The sequence below is a fragment of the Chiloscyllium plagiosum genome, chromosome 23 (assembly GCF_004010195.1).
Source record: "Chiloscyllium plagiosum isolate BGI_BamShark_2017 chromosome 23, ASM401019v2, whole genome shotgun sequence".
Lineage (NCBI taxonomy): Eukaryota > Metazoa > Chordata > Chondrichthyes > Orectolobiformes > Hemiscylliidae > Chiloscyllium > Chiloscyllium plagiosum.
The window spans coordinates 52,996,235-53,011,129 of NC_057732.1; the positions used below are offsets into that span (position 1 = coordinate 52,996,235).

Below are 14,895 nucleotides of genomic sequence, written 5' to 3' on the forward strand. Positions count from 1 at the left end.
GCCATTGGTCTCATACTTGAAGACCATTAACGGGGTCATAAAGGGAAATGCAGATCCACGTAGGAGATTTTTTTTCAAAGATCGAGCACTGGTGTAACACGTTAATGTTCCATGATTTGGGTAAAACAGTCAGAGTCATTAAAAACAAATATAACCCAACAACAGTTAAGAATATCTATCTTTCAGAGCACTATTATACTGGTCAATCTGCGTTTTGTTGATTGATTGGACATTTGCTTCCATTACTCAGACAGACTGAGAAACATCTCCAACCCGTGAAAAATAATGTTTTAGAAGACATATGATTGAGTTGAAGTGTGCACAGTGAATAGTATTTTCCTGAATGTTTTTATAAAGTCTGGGAATGAGTTGTGTAACATTGTATGGTGAATTTGTAATGTCTGAGGTTGCACAGAGAATTAAAGTATTAAATATTTAAATATCTTACCTTCTTCCTCCTGATAGAATCCCCAATGTAATTTCCCCAGACGATTATAATTTTGTAAATGGAAAAATGTATTCATTTTAATCATATTTTCACCACGACAAAATGAGGTGGTCCATCCATAATGAAATCATATTTGTTCAATGTGTTTAATGTGTATTTATTACCGTCAACAAAGAACACCCTCTAACATAAGAAAGTATCAACAACTAATTCTAAGAACGCCAGACCTGAAATTATGTTTGAATTTGAAGATTAGTTGTGTGTTCACAGAACTCATTCTCACGGTACAGTGCTGACCTTGTCTGACCTGTGTTGTGAATTACAATTTTGGTCGCCATTTCACTCATTCCTGTGAGTCAGGTATCTTTTTCCAAAAAAGAGAGAATACAATGAGAGCTCATCTAGCTTTTGCGGCATCATACTGGAACCTACGCCTCAAGTTTCAGAACCCAATAATATCCAGACTTAGAGCATTGAGGTGGGAGTGGCTCAGTCAGCATGGGTATATCAAAGGGAAATGATAGAACATACAACAGCACAGCACAGGAATAGGTCCTTCAGCCCACAATGCTGTGCCGAACATGACCCCAAATTAACCTAAACTTTCTGCCTGCCTTTGGTTCAATTTCCTCCATTTCTTGCATATTCATGTGCTAATCTGCAAGCCCCTATCATATTTGCCTCCACCACCACCCCAGGCAGTGTGTTCCACACTCCTACCACTCTCTGTGTAAAACACTTGTTCCTCACATCTTCTTTGAACTTTCCTCCTCTCACCTTAAATACATGCTCCCTGCTATTAGACATTTCAACACTGGGAAAAAGATTCTGACCGTCAACCCAGTCTATAGATTTCATGATTTTACAGACTTCTATCAAGTCTCCCCTCAGCCTCTGCTGCTCCAGAGAAAACAACCTGAGTTTTTCTAGCCTCTCCTTATAGTTGATACTCTCTAATCCAGGCAGCATCCTGGTAAGCCTCTTCTGCATCCTGTCTGAAGCCTCCACATCCTTCCTGTAATGTGGTGAAAAGAATTGAACTCAATGCTCTCAGTGTGGTCCAATCAATGTCTTATAAACTGCAAAATGACATCCTGACATTTGTACTCAATGCCCCGACCAATAAATGTGTGACATTTTGAAGATGTAACCAGCAGAATAGATGAGAAGGGTATATTTGGATTTTCAGAAGACTTTCAATAAGGCCACACATGTGAGGTTAGGAAGTAAAATTCGATCATAGGGACTGGGGGGCAATATACCGGCATGGTGTGAGGATTGGTTAAGAGACAGATAACAGAGAGTGGGAATAATCTGGTCATTCTCACTTTGGTGGGCTGTGGCTATAGGGTACCATGACTATCATGTTTGGGCCTCAGCTATTCACAATAGATATCGATGATTTAGATGTGGACCATAAATAATCTTTCCATACAAAATTATAATCTAATCAGGGAGAGTCAACATGGATTTATGAAAGCTAAATAATATTTGACAAAATTGTTGAGATACATCTTGCAGTTGTAATAAGCAGAAAAGATGAAGAGGAATCAGTCGATGTCATATATTTGGGGATATTGCCGAGGGAAGGATGTCCATGGCATAGAGAGATGGTTACAGACATTCACCAGAATAATCTCAGAGATGGCAGGGCTGTCTTATGAGAATTGAAGAGACTGTCTCGAGTTTTGAAAAATGGGACATGATCTGATTGAAACTTGTAACGTTCTTTCAAAGCTGGACAGGGTAAATGCAGGATGGTTCCTTCCTTGTAGCTCAGTGAGGTGGGGGTGGGGGAGAAGTCTAGAATCAAAGACATAGTCTCAGAGTAAGAGGTCAGAGGCTGAGGGTGACCTCATAGAGGTTTATAAAATCATGAGGGGCATGGATAGGATAAATAGACAAGGTCTTCTCCCCAGAGTGGGGGAGTCCAAAACTAGAAGGCATAGGTTTAAGGTGAGAGGGGAAAGATTTAAAAGGGAACTAAGGGCAACATTTTCACACAGAGGGTGGTCTGCGTATGGATGAGCTGTCAGAGGAAGTGATGGAGGCTGGTACAATTACAGCATTTAAAAGGCATCTGGGTGGGGATATGAATAGGAAGGGTTTAGAATGGTATGGGTCAAGTGCTGGCAAATGGGACTAGTTCAATTTAGGATATCTGTTTGACATGGACAAGTTGGACCGAAGGGTCCGTTTCCATGCTGTATGATTCTATGACTCAGATGAGGAGGAATTTCTTCCCTTAGATATTGGTGAATATTTTATATTCTCTGTACCAGGTGCAGGCATGGCCCAAGGGCTTTTGCCTGAAACGTCGATTTCGAAGCTCCTTGGATGCTGCCTGAACTGCTGTGCTCTTCCAGCACCACTAATCCAGAATCTGGTTTCCAGCATCTGCAGTCATTGTTTTTACCCAGTTGTTGAGTGTGTTCAAGGCAAATGTTGATACGTTTCTAGGTATTAATGACACTGAGGGATAAGGGAGTGTGCAGGAACATGATGTCAATGTAACATAGGTGAAAGTGAGGACTGCAGATGCTGGAGATCAGAGTCTAGGTTAGAGTGGTGCTGGAAAAGCACAGCAGGTCAGGCAGCATCCGAGGAGCAGGGAAATCGACGTTTCGGGCAAAAGCTCATTCCTGATGAAGGGCTTTTGTCTAAAACGTCAATTTTCCTGTTCCCGGATGCTGCCTGACCTGCTATGCTTTTTCAGCACCACTCTAATCTAGACTGTCAATGTAATATGTCAACCATGACCTCATTGAATGATGGACCAGGCTCAAGGGGCTGAATGGCCTACTCCTTTGTGCGGTTACTCTGTTCCTGTCCACTGTACATAAACTAAACAAGATTCACTTTGCTGCTTCTCAGTTGCCAATGGTCTCTGGTTTGCCTACTTGTACACCCATTACCATGCCCTTTGACCTTTGCACCATTATCCCTTTTGTTGAGGAAACCCACCTGCTTTCCAACATTAATTAAACTCAAGGTGCGTCAGAATTAGAATTTTGTTTCATTTTCAAAACTGTTTTATAATTCCACTTGACAGACATTAGGGTAAACTGCAAGATTTCATGGTCTCAGAATAAAGGGGCTCCAATTTCAGACAGAGATGAGGAAGAATTTCTTCTCTCAGGGGGTTGAGAGTCTTTGCAACCCCCTGCCCCACAGAGCTGTGAGGCCAGATAACACATGTATGTTTAAGGCTGAGATCGATCGGTTCTTGATCAGTTGGAATAAAGGGTTACGAAAAAGTGCGGGATAGTGGACGGGAGGAACGTCAGATCAGCCATGATCGTATTGAACGGCAGAGCAAACTCAAAAGGGCTGAATGGCCTCCTCCTGATCCTATTTCTTATGGCCCAAGACGTAGCTTGTTCAGGTGAGGCAGAGAAACCTTTTGACTGTTGTAACAGTCAGTTACAACAAACACTTTCTAGTTCTTTTTAGCTTGCAGTTCTCCCACTTTAATGAAAATGTAATTAACTAAATCAAAATGAAGCAACCAGGTTTTCTTCAAAGAAAGCAAAAGGAATTTCACTACTTACTAACCCTGGGTCTGAAATCTCCAATCTTCTGACACAACTACAAACAAATGAATAGTTCATAAAGTAAAATAATACCAGGGTATTGAGAAAAATGTCAGAAGTCACATGACACCAGGTTATAGTCCAACAGGTTTATTTGAAATTACAAGCTTTCAGAGCAGCGCTTTGGACTATGACCTGGTGCTGTGTGACTCTGACTTTATCCACCAGCACCTCCACAGCATGTTGTCATATTTAGAATACAGTTAATTGGAGCATTATATTTCTGCTTTACGGAGGATCCTATCGTCACTGGGCTGCATTCCTCAGAGCTGATTGACAATGTCAGAACTTGCAAGATACTATCAGAAAAGTGTGACAATTGGAGGGATATTCACCAATGGTCGAGTACAGCTCCCTGGAAACAAGCACAAAACAGCAGAGACAACATACAGGTTTCACTCTATTTCAGTCACGGAAGGTAACAACTTACAAAGATCTCATGAGGGATACAATTACAAACCATTTGTGGTGGTAGACTTTTGCAGATAGTGGGACGATGGTATCATGTCTTCACTAGAAAAGCCAAACCTTTTATTCTCAGAATGCACATGGTGTTACTCTGAATTGTCCTCATTCCTTAATAGTACAAAGTAGTTTGAACAATTTTGATTGACTTCGTTAGCTGTCATCATGAGAAATCTTTAACACTGAGTGCGACTGAACAGACTTCTGTGGTTTTCTCAATTTATTTCTTTTTCAGTATTAAATGTGAACTTTATGTGCGAAAGCAGAGAATGTTGGAAATTGGAAAATAAAGAATCAGAAAATGCTGGAAAGACTGAGCTGGTGGAGAGAGAAACAGAATTAATGTTTTTGACATGAATATCGTGAGCTTTTGTTTATTCTGTGCATAGTGAGGATAGACTTGGCCCTTGTCTCATCACATTCAAAAGATGAAGCGAGTGTGATTTTCAGTCAGTTTTGCCAAGGTAAGACCTTAACCATCCGTTTGGATGTTTACAGGTTAGATATCTGTTTGTGAAAAGCTGATCTGTATCAATACTTTAAAGAAGGTCTACTTCTCTGTTTTCCTTGTTCAAGATTGGACGTGAGAATATTCTTTGTGAACCTTACAGCTTTAAGATTCTCACAACTCGATGTTTATTTTGCACTCGTTCAGCTGTTAGTCTTGCAGAGTAGTCTGCTTTCCTATCTGCTCTGGGTCCAACAGCAGATAAATTGCTCCTTGCACTCTGGCCTCACAATGGAGCTCAACAAGCATGGGGATAAGTTTAAGAATATTTCTCCAAACTGCAATCAGTTGGTATGCTACTGTAAGGGGACGATTTATCTTGATGAGAGGTGTGAACGATTCTGCTTGAGATACCAGAAGGTGTAAATCGAAGCAGATGAATCTCTTTACACTGAAGATGTTTACCAGAGTCAAGATGTGACAGAAACTAGAGGTTTTCTTCCAGACAGATGGAAGTTTTGAAAGAGTGTAGATTTAATATAGAATGGACATTTCTTTTAAAAAAAACAATTGCACACTGCTAAGCTTGCAAAGTCAGGAGTGGTTGCTAAACACAGCAATTCATCAAATGGGCAGAGATACATCATCAAATAAATTAACCTCATGAAGCATCTCAGAGCTCTGAGATGATGCCACTTCAATATCAGTGACCACATACGGTATACTGCCTGCCAGCTGGTGGCCAATCAACCCCCGCAGTGGGTGAGGAACGGAACCTGCTCTGGGTTTATTGTAAATGCTGCAAAAGGGAAGCTGCAGATTGTGAGCACAGTTGTACAGCAGCCTAGTTAGAGCTGGCTGGTTTGTCTCGGGGCACAAGAACAATGACCACCTCACTAGAACCCACCACTGAGTACGACTACCAGACCTACCCGGGTCTGTTCTGTGACCTTCAGGATGTGACCTATGCAAAGACATTCATCATTTTAATCTACTGCCTGGTTTTCATCTTTGGCACCTTTGGGAACATTGTCGTAATTGTTATTATGAGATCAAAGAAAAAGTCGAACCGTTTGGCTGATGTGTTTATTACCCACTTGGCAATTGCAGACCTGGTTTTCCTCCTTACATTACCTTTCTGGGTAGCTTCCATCGCCCTGGACTATCACTGGCCCTTTGGACAGAGCCTCTGCAAGATCTGTAGCTATATTCTGGTTGTCAACATGTACTCCAGCATATTCTTCTTGACTTGCATGGGCATTGACAGGTATTTGGCCATTGTGCTTGCCCTGAACTACAGCTATCTGAGGAACAGGAGGTATGCCATTGTTACCAGCTTGGTGATCTGGCTTCTCTCAATGATCCTGGGACTGCCCACTCTCTTGTCCAGACACTTGCTGGAATATGATGACAAGTGGATCTGCTCTGAGGAAAACACCCTCTCCAAGAATGTCTTCACCCTTGTGATTAGGTTCATATCTTTTGTCTTGCCCCTGGCTATCATCACCGTGTGTTACTGTTCGGTGGGTTTCAAACTCTACAGGCACTTCGACAGAAGGACTAAGGAGCAGAGGAAGAAAAGGAAGTCAATCAAAATTGGCTTCTGGATCATCGCCATGTTCGTCTTGTCTTGGCTTCCTTACAATGTCTTAAAGACCCTGGATGTGTTTGTCCAGATATTGACTATCAATGTTTCGTGTGACACCCATGAAGCCATGAGTAAAGGTCTCAAGGTCTCCACCTGCCTGGCCTTCTTCAATAGCTGCGTCAACCCAATTGTCTACTTAGTCTTCGATTGTTATTTCAGGGAGAGCTTCATGCAACTGCTGCCCTTTCAGTCAGCCAGGAAACCAAGGAGCCATTCATCCACATCAATGGCTGATTCAACCAAATCCCAGAGGCATAACGCCTCATTGAAAGAACCATTCAACTTGTCAAAAATCAGTTCATAATCCAAATCAGGTGAAGGGCTGGTGATAATCCAGACAAACTTGTACAAAGTGTGGCGCTGGAAAAGCGCATTCCTGATGAAGGGCTTACATCTGAAATGTCGATTCTCCTGTTCCTCGGATGCTGCGTGATCTGCTGTGTTTTCCCAGCACCACACTCTGGGCTCTGATCGCCAGCATCTGCAATCCTCACTTTCTCCAACTAGTAGAAATTTCCAGCTGTGTTCTGCAATGCTGCGTCCGTAACTGCTAAATGTGAACCTTATTTCACTCCTTCATGCTCCTCAACGCTGTCAGAACTTTCTGTACAGTTCAGAAATTTAGCTCAACATCAAAAACACAAAACCCGAGAAGGTTTGTAAAAGTGAAATAGTTAAGAATTACTCTCATGAGATGTGGGTGTTGCTGGGGAGATTTGCTTCCAATTTCTACTTGCCCTTGAGAAAGACTAGGCGAGTTACTTTGCTACAATAGATGGTAATGTTTCACTGAAACAAGGTGCAAAGTATTTGTTTTTTCAGATGTAACATTGTCTGATGGGTTGGCGTTCAATGGTTCGATTATTTTTTTAAACAACACATCATGTCATTTCAGCAAATGTTTAAAAGGTTGGAATTAAAAGCTTGCATATGTGAATCTGCGCCTTTTCTTCATTTGACTCAAGAATTAGGAAAACAAGATAAGTATGTAAATTATCTGTAAACTCCAAAGTATGCCAGGTATATGAATGAATGGTTTATTGTCACATTTATCTAGGAACTTACCGTGAAAACCGTTTTGTTGCCAGAATCCAGTGTCGTTTTGAGTTACAAAAAGAATAAAAAGAAATTATTTAAATCGAGTTTGTCTTCTGCTCAAATTGGGTCTCAGTACCTAAATACATTCCACTAAGTTAAAAAGGCTGTTTACTATGCTTTGCAGCACTTTGCAGTTTTAAATTCAATTTATTTATGTGATGCAATGCACTGTTTTCATTGAAAAGTATCGCAAAAACATTAAATAAACAAAAAGATCTTCATAGCTCCTTGAAAGTGGAGTCACAGGTAGATAGGATAGTCAAGAAGGCGTTAGATATGCTTTCCTTTATTGGTCAGAGCATAGAGTACAGGAGTTGGGAGATCGTGTTGTGGCTGTACGGGACATTAGTTAGGCCACTGTTGGAATATTGCGTGCAATTCTGGTCTCCTTCCTATTGGAGAAACGAAACTTGAAAGGGTTCAGAAAATGTTTTTTTTAGATTACTTACAGTGTGGAAACAGGTCCTTTGGCCCAACAAGTCCACACCGACCCGCCGAAGCACAACCCACCCAGATCCATTCCCCTACATTTACCCCTTCACCTAACACTATGGGCAATTTATCATGGCCAATTCACCTAATCTGCTCATTTTTGGAGTGTGGGAGGAAACCGGAGCACCCGGAGGAAACCCACGCAGACACGGGGAGAATGTGCAAACTCCACACAGTCAGTCACCTGAGGCGGGAAATGAACCCGGGTCTCTGGGGCAGCAGTGCTAACCACTGTGCCACCGTGCTGCCCACAAGGATGTTACCACGTTTGGAGGATTTGAACTGTAGGGAGAGGCTTAATAGGCTGGGGCTGTTTTCCCTGGAGGGTCAGAGGCTGAAGGGTGACCTTACAGAGATTTATAAAATCATGAGGGGCATGGATGGGGTAAATAGGCAAGGGTCAAAAGTGTGGTGCTGGAAAAGCACAGCAGGTCAGGCAGCATCTGAGAAGCAGGAGAGTCGACATTTCAGGCAATAGCCCTTCATCAAGAATGAGGCTGTGAGCTGAGAGGGCAGTGAGATAAATGGGGGTGGGGGTGGGGCTTGGGGGAAGGTAGCTGAGAGTGTGATAGGTGAATGGAGGTGGGGGGTAATGGTTATAGGTTGGAGAGGAGGGTGAGCAGATAGGTGGGAAGGAAGATGGACAGGTAGGACAGGTCTAGAGGGCAGTGCCGAGTTGATGAGTTGGAACTGGGATAAAGTGGGGGGAGGAGAAATGAGGAAACTGGTGAAATTCCCCTTGGTGCCCTGGGGGTGAAGGGTCCCAAGGCGGAAGAGGAGGCGTTCTTCCTCCAGGCATCGGGTGGTGAGGGAATGGCATGTTCTTGGCAGAGAGGGAGAGGGAGTTGCAATGTTCTGCCACAGGGTGGTGGGGTTGATTGGTGAGGGTGTCCCAGCGATGTTCTCTGAAACGCTCAGCAAGTTGGCATCCTGTCTCCCTAATGTAGAGGAGACCGCATCGGGAGCAACGGATCCAGTAACTGACATGTAAGGAAGTGCAGGTGAAACTTTGATGGATGTGGAAGGTTCCTTTGGGTCATCAGACGCAGGTGAGGGGGGAGGTGTGGGCTCAGGTTTGTAATTCCTGCGGTGGCAGCGGAAGGTGCCGGGAGGGGAGGGCGGGTTGGTGGAGGGTGCATGGACTTGACAGGTGTGTCGCGGAGGGTATGGTATTTATGGAAAGTGGATAAGGGTGGGAAGGGATGTATATCTCTGGTGGTGGGGATATCGGGAGGGGAAGAAATGGAGGGCTTGTAGGCCCTGGTCATGGCAGATGGAAGTGTAGAGGACTGAATGTCCATGGTGAAGATGAGGTGTTGGGAGCCATGGAAATGAAAGGCTTGGATGAAGTTGAGGGTATGAGTGGTATTCTGAATGTATGTGGAGAATTCCTGGACCAGGGAGGATAGGACAGTATCGAGGTATGTGGAGGTGAGTTCAATGGGGCAGGAGCAGGCTGAGACAATGAGTTGGCCAGGGTGGTCAGGCTTGTGGATCTTGGGAAGGAGGTAGAACCGGGCGGTGTAGGGTTCCCAAACTAGGAGATTAGAAGCTGTGGGTGGGAGATCCCCTGAGAGGATGAGGTTGTGTACAGCCTGGGAGATGATGGTTTGGTGATGGGAGGTGACATCATAATCGAGGGGGCGGTAGGAATAGGTGTCTTCAAGTTGGGGCCTGACATCAGCAGTGTAGAGGTCAGTGTGCCAGAGATATATTTCCCGCCCCACCCCTATCCGGTTTCCATAAAGACCATTGCCTCCACGACTCCACACCCCACCCCCCACCAACCCACCACTCAAAACCTGCACCCACACCTCACTCCTCACCTCTGTCTAAGGACCAAAGGAACCTTCTACATCCATCAACATTTCACCTGCACTTCCACACATGTCATTTATTGTATCTATTGCTCCCGATGTGGTCTCCTCTACATTGAGGAGACAGGATGCTTACTCACAGAGTGCTTCAGAGAACATCTCCGGGACACCCACACAAACCAACCCCACCACCCTGTGGCTAAACACTTCAACTCTCCATCCCACTCCGCCTAAGACAAGCAGGTCCTGGGCCTCCTCCATCACTACTCCCTATCCATCCATCGCCTGGAGGAAGAATGCCTCATCTTCTGCCTTGGGACCCTCCAACCCCACGGCATCAATGTGATTTCACCAGTTTCCTCATTTCCCCTTCCCCCACCTTATCTCAGTTCAAACCTTGCTACTCAGCGCCACCCTTATGACCTGTCCTATCTGTCCATCTCCCTTTCCATCTATCCGCTTCACCCTCCTCTCCGACCGATCACCATTACCTCCCACCTCCATCCACCTATCGCTACCTCTCAGCTACCTTCCCCCCCACCCCACCCCCTCCCCATGATCTCACCACCCCCTTGGCTCACAGCTTCATTCTTGATGAAGGTCTTTTACCCAAAATGTCGATTCTCCTGCTCCTCGGATGCTGCCTGGCCTGCTGTGCTTTTCCAGGACCACACTCTCGACTCTAATCTCCAGCATCTGCAGTCCTCAGACTCGACTGAATAAACAAAGTCTTTTTTTTGAGTTGGGGGTGTCCAGAACTTGATGCCATAGGTTTAGGGTGAAAGGAGAAAGATATAAAAGGGATCCAAGGGTCAACCTTTTCACGCAGAGGAAGTGGTGGAGGCTGGTACAATTACAACATTTAAAAGGCATCTGGATCGGTATATGAATAGGAAGGGTTTAGAGGAACATAGGCCAAATGTTGGTAAATGGGACTAGATTGGGTTGGGATATCTGGTCAGCATGGACGAGTTGGACAGAAGGGTCTGTGTCCGTGCTGTACATCTCTATGGCTATGTGACTAAATCTTCAAATCTTCGAACCCCTGTTCAGATCAGACAAAATGTAAACACAGTTACATCTCCAATTCATGGGTTCATGTTCCGGTAGAGGATCATTGATATAGAAAACATGGAAAATCGAAGCAGGAGTTGGCCATTCGGCCCTTCAAGCCTGCTCCATCATTCAATATGATCACGGCTGATCATCCAACTCAGTCCCCTGTTCCTGCTTTCTCCCCATACCCTTTGATCCCTTTCATCCTAAAAACTATATCTAACTCCTTCTTGAAAACATGCAGTATTTTGGCCTCAAACTGTGGCAGAGAATTCCACAGGCTCCCCACTCTCTGGGTAAAGTCTTTTCTCCGCATTTCAGTCCACCCCATATCCTTAGACAGAGGGCCCTGGTTGTAGGCTCCATGGTCATTGGGAACATCCTTCCTGTGTTTAACCTGTCTAGTCCTGTTTGAATTTTATAAATTTCTCATTCCTCTAAACTCCAATAAACATAGTCCTGACTGATCCAGTCCCTCTGCATACATCGGTCCTGTTGTCCCAGACTCGAGTCTGCTGAACCTTGGTTAATCCTAAAGAGCTGACTGACTGCACGAGTTCTCACAGAACCTTTATTGAAACCATGCCCCATTTTTATGGCACTAGCTCCTGGTGTATTTTGATCGGTAATCATCATTAAAAATCCTAAATGCTCTTTGTGAAGCAATGAAGAGCAACCATGTGTACAAGGCCAGGGGTTAAACTGGAAGGTTGGCAGGTGAGTAAGGGGTAAGATGTCACCTGGGGTTTGGGGGGTAAGGGATTGCACATAGATGAGGCATCAGGTGAGTCAGAAATTAGGAAGTGGGTGAAGAGTTAGATGGGTGAGATGGCAAATAGAGAAGTGGGTGAGGGGTTAAAGTGCCAATTGGGTGAGAGGGTAAGGTGAAAGTGGGTACTGCAGATGCTGGAGATTAGTTAAGATTAGAGTAGTGCTGGAAAAGCATAGCAGGTCAGGCAGCGTCCGAAGAGCAAGAGAATCGATGTTTCGGGCAAAAGCTCTTCATTAGGAAAGGGTAAGGTGCCAGGTGGGTAATGAGTGGTGTGGCAGGTCGGTCATTTGGATCGAGTGGGTCAGGGCTAGTCAGGTGAGTTGTGTCATTGAGGGGGAGGTTAGTCATACAGAGTCGCTGTTGGGTGGAGTGAGGGTAGTTAGATTGGGTTGGACTGAGCACTGAGGGACCTCAGGGCACAGTTTGGAGAGTTGGTCCTGGTTGGATGATGGGAGAATTGTTTGGGCATTTAGGGCATTTGGTTCAGTGAGCTGGGAATGTCAAGGGTAACTGACGGGTTGGGAAGGAGTCGGAAGGTCTGTGTGTGGTTGGGGGAAGAGTCAGAGGATTGGAGGATGGTAGAACTGGTTTGAAATGGTCCAGCATACAACCATACAGTCATAGAGTCACAGGATGTACAGCATGGAAGCAAACCCTTCGGTGCAGCTCATCCATGCCGACAAGATATCTTAAATTAATCTAGTCCCATTTGCCAGCCTTTGGCCCATATCCCTCCAAACCCTTCCTATTCATATACCCATCCAGATGCTTTTTAAATGCTGTAATTGTATCAGCCTCCACCACTTCCTCTGGCAGCTCATTCCATACCCACACCACCCTCTGCATGAAAAAGTTGCCCTTTAGGTCCCTTTTAAATCTTTCCCCTCTCATCCTAAATGTATGCCCTTTACTCTGGACTCCCCCACCCCAGGGAAAGGACTTTGTCTGTTTGTCCTATCCATGCTTCTCATAATTTTGTAAACCTCAGCCTCTGACGCTCCAGGGAAAACAGCCCTAGCCTGTTCAGCCTCTCCCTCCCGCTCAAATCCTCCAACCCTGGCAACATCCTTGTAAATCTTTTCTAAACCCTTTCAAGTTTCACAGCATCTTTCCTAAAAGAAGGAGAGCAGAATTGCACGCAATATTCCAAAATATTGGAATGTCCTGTACAGCCGCAATATGACCTCCTAACTCCAGATAAGTGTGTCAGAATATGTGGAAATGTCAAACAGAAACTCACAGCAAGAAATGTTTTGGAAGGTTTTTTGAGGAGATGCAAGAAATTGTCCATTGGAAGTTTAAAATTCTGGACAATTCCCACATAGGCATTCTGTCAGGAATTCTCAGAGATCCCAGCATGTGTTTTGTGGGCTATGTCCAACCTCTGACAGCAAGAAGAATTGATTCAGGTCTGACAAAGTAAATCTTTTTGAGAGTTTATCATGTCAGTGGAGATTACTGGAGTATACAGCTTCTCTAGATAATGATCTTTCTTGATTAACTCCAACCTCAACTGTTTCCACACAGAAAACAGTCAAATAATGTTTAGAATAACACACGATTAGTAACAGCAGGGGACTCACCACTTCCAAATGCCACACAGGCAGAACATGCTTCTTAGACGTTGTTAGGTCTCATCTATATTTTCATTAATGCTAAATATTATTTCTAGCTATTTACCAAAATAGGACACGGGGAAGAAAAGTTTAGTTTTCTGAAGAAATCTACTCAATCTATCAAAATCAGAAATTATCAGAAAATCTCAGCAGGTCTGGCAACATCTGTGAAGAGAAATCAGAGTTAACATTTCAGGTCCAGTGACCCTTCCTCAGAACTGATTGTAGTTAGAAAATTGTTATTTTTTATGCATGAGATAGGAAGGGAGAAGGTGGGTTGGGGGGACAGGTATAGGTGGGGCTACAGTCCAAAGAGAAAGAAGAAGAATTGGACAGACAAAGGAGTGGAGAATAGTCAGCCTAAAAGGATGAAGTTAAAAGTCACACAACACCAGGTGATAGTCCAACCATGCAACCACCAGATGAAGGAGCAGTGCTCAGAAAGCTAGTGCTTCCAATTCAACCTGTTGGACTATAACCTGGTATTGTGTGATTTTTAACTTTGTCCACCCCAGTCCAACACCGGCATCTCCAAATCATAAAAGAATGAATAGCTGCTAATGGGGACGACTTGTGGCTAACAATTGATAATGTGTAATATCAGACTATATGAGTACAAGGCCTGTGTGTGGGGGTTAGGGTAAGGACATGGGAGAAGATGCTTCAAGCCCAAAAATTGTTGAACTCAACATTGAGTCCAGAAGACTGCAGGGTCCCCAAGTGGAATATGAAGTGCTGTTCTTGCAGCTTACGCTGAGCTTCACTGGAGCATTGCAACCAGACCGAGACAGAGATGTTGACCAGGGAACAGGGCGGGTGGGGTGTTAAAGTGGCAACCCACCAATCCACCTCCACCTATCACTTCCTCCTTACACCCTTCCCCACCCTATCTTCTGCATTAAAAACCAACATTTTCCATCAGTTCTGAAGAAAGGTCATTGGACCTGAAACCTTAACTCTGATTATTCTACTCTCCAAAAATGCTGCCAGACCTGCTGAGCTTTTCCAGTAACTTCTGTTTCGTTTCTGATTTCCAGCATCCGCAATTCTTTCAGTTTTTATTCAATCTATCACCCAGTTTATATTTACTGTGGTTTGGTGAATGTTATCTCTCTGATCAATGAGCTGGATGCTGAACAATCCCCCACAACCTAATTCACACACACAAACACACACACACACACAAACACACACACACGCACAGACACACATACACACACGCACAGAGACACAAACACACAGACACAGACACGCACACACACACAGGCACAGACACACACGCACGCGCACAGGCACAGACACACACACACAGACATAAACACACAAACACAGATGCACACATGCACACACACAGGCACAGACACACACGCACGCACACACACGGACACACTTTCTCACACACACACTCACACAGACACACACAGGCGCAGACACACACTCAC

General features: G+C 44.4%; 1 protein-coding gene across 1 annotated transcript; it reads left to right on the top strand.

Annotated features, from left to right (window-relative positions):
* The first annotated feature begins 5,726 nt into the window (after positions 1 to 5,726).
* Positions 5,727 to 6,988, top strand: LOC122561481 (apelin receptor A-like). The gene has a single exon (XM_043713226.1). It carries the CDS (start codon positions 5,839 to 5,841, stop codon positions 6,904 to 6,906), a length of 1,068 nt encoding a protein of 355 aa, XP_043569161.1. The 5' UTR covers positions 5,727 to 5,838; the 3' UTR covers positions 6,907 to 6,988.
* The last annotated feature ends 7,907 nt before the right edge of the window (positions 6,989 to 14,895 follow it).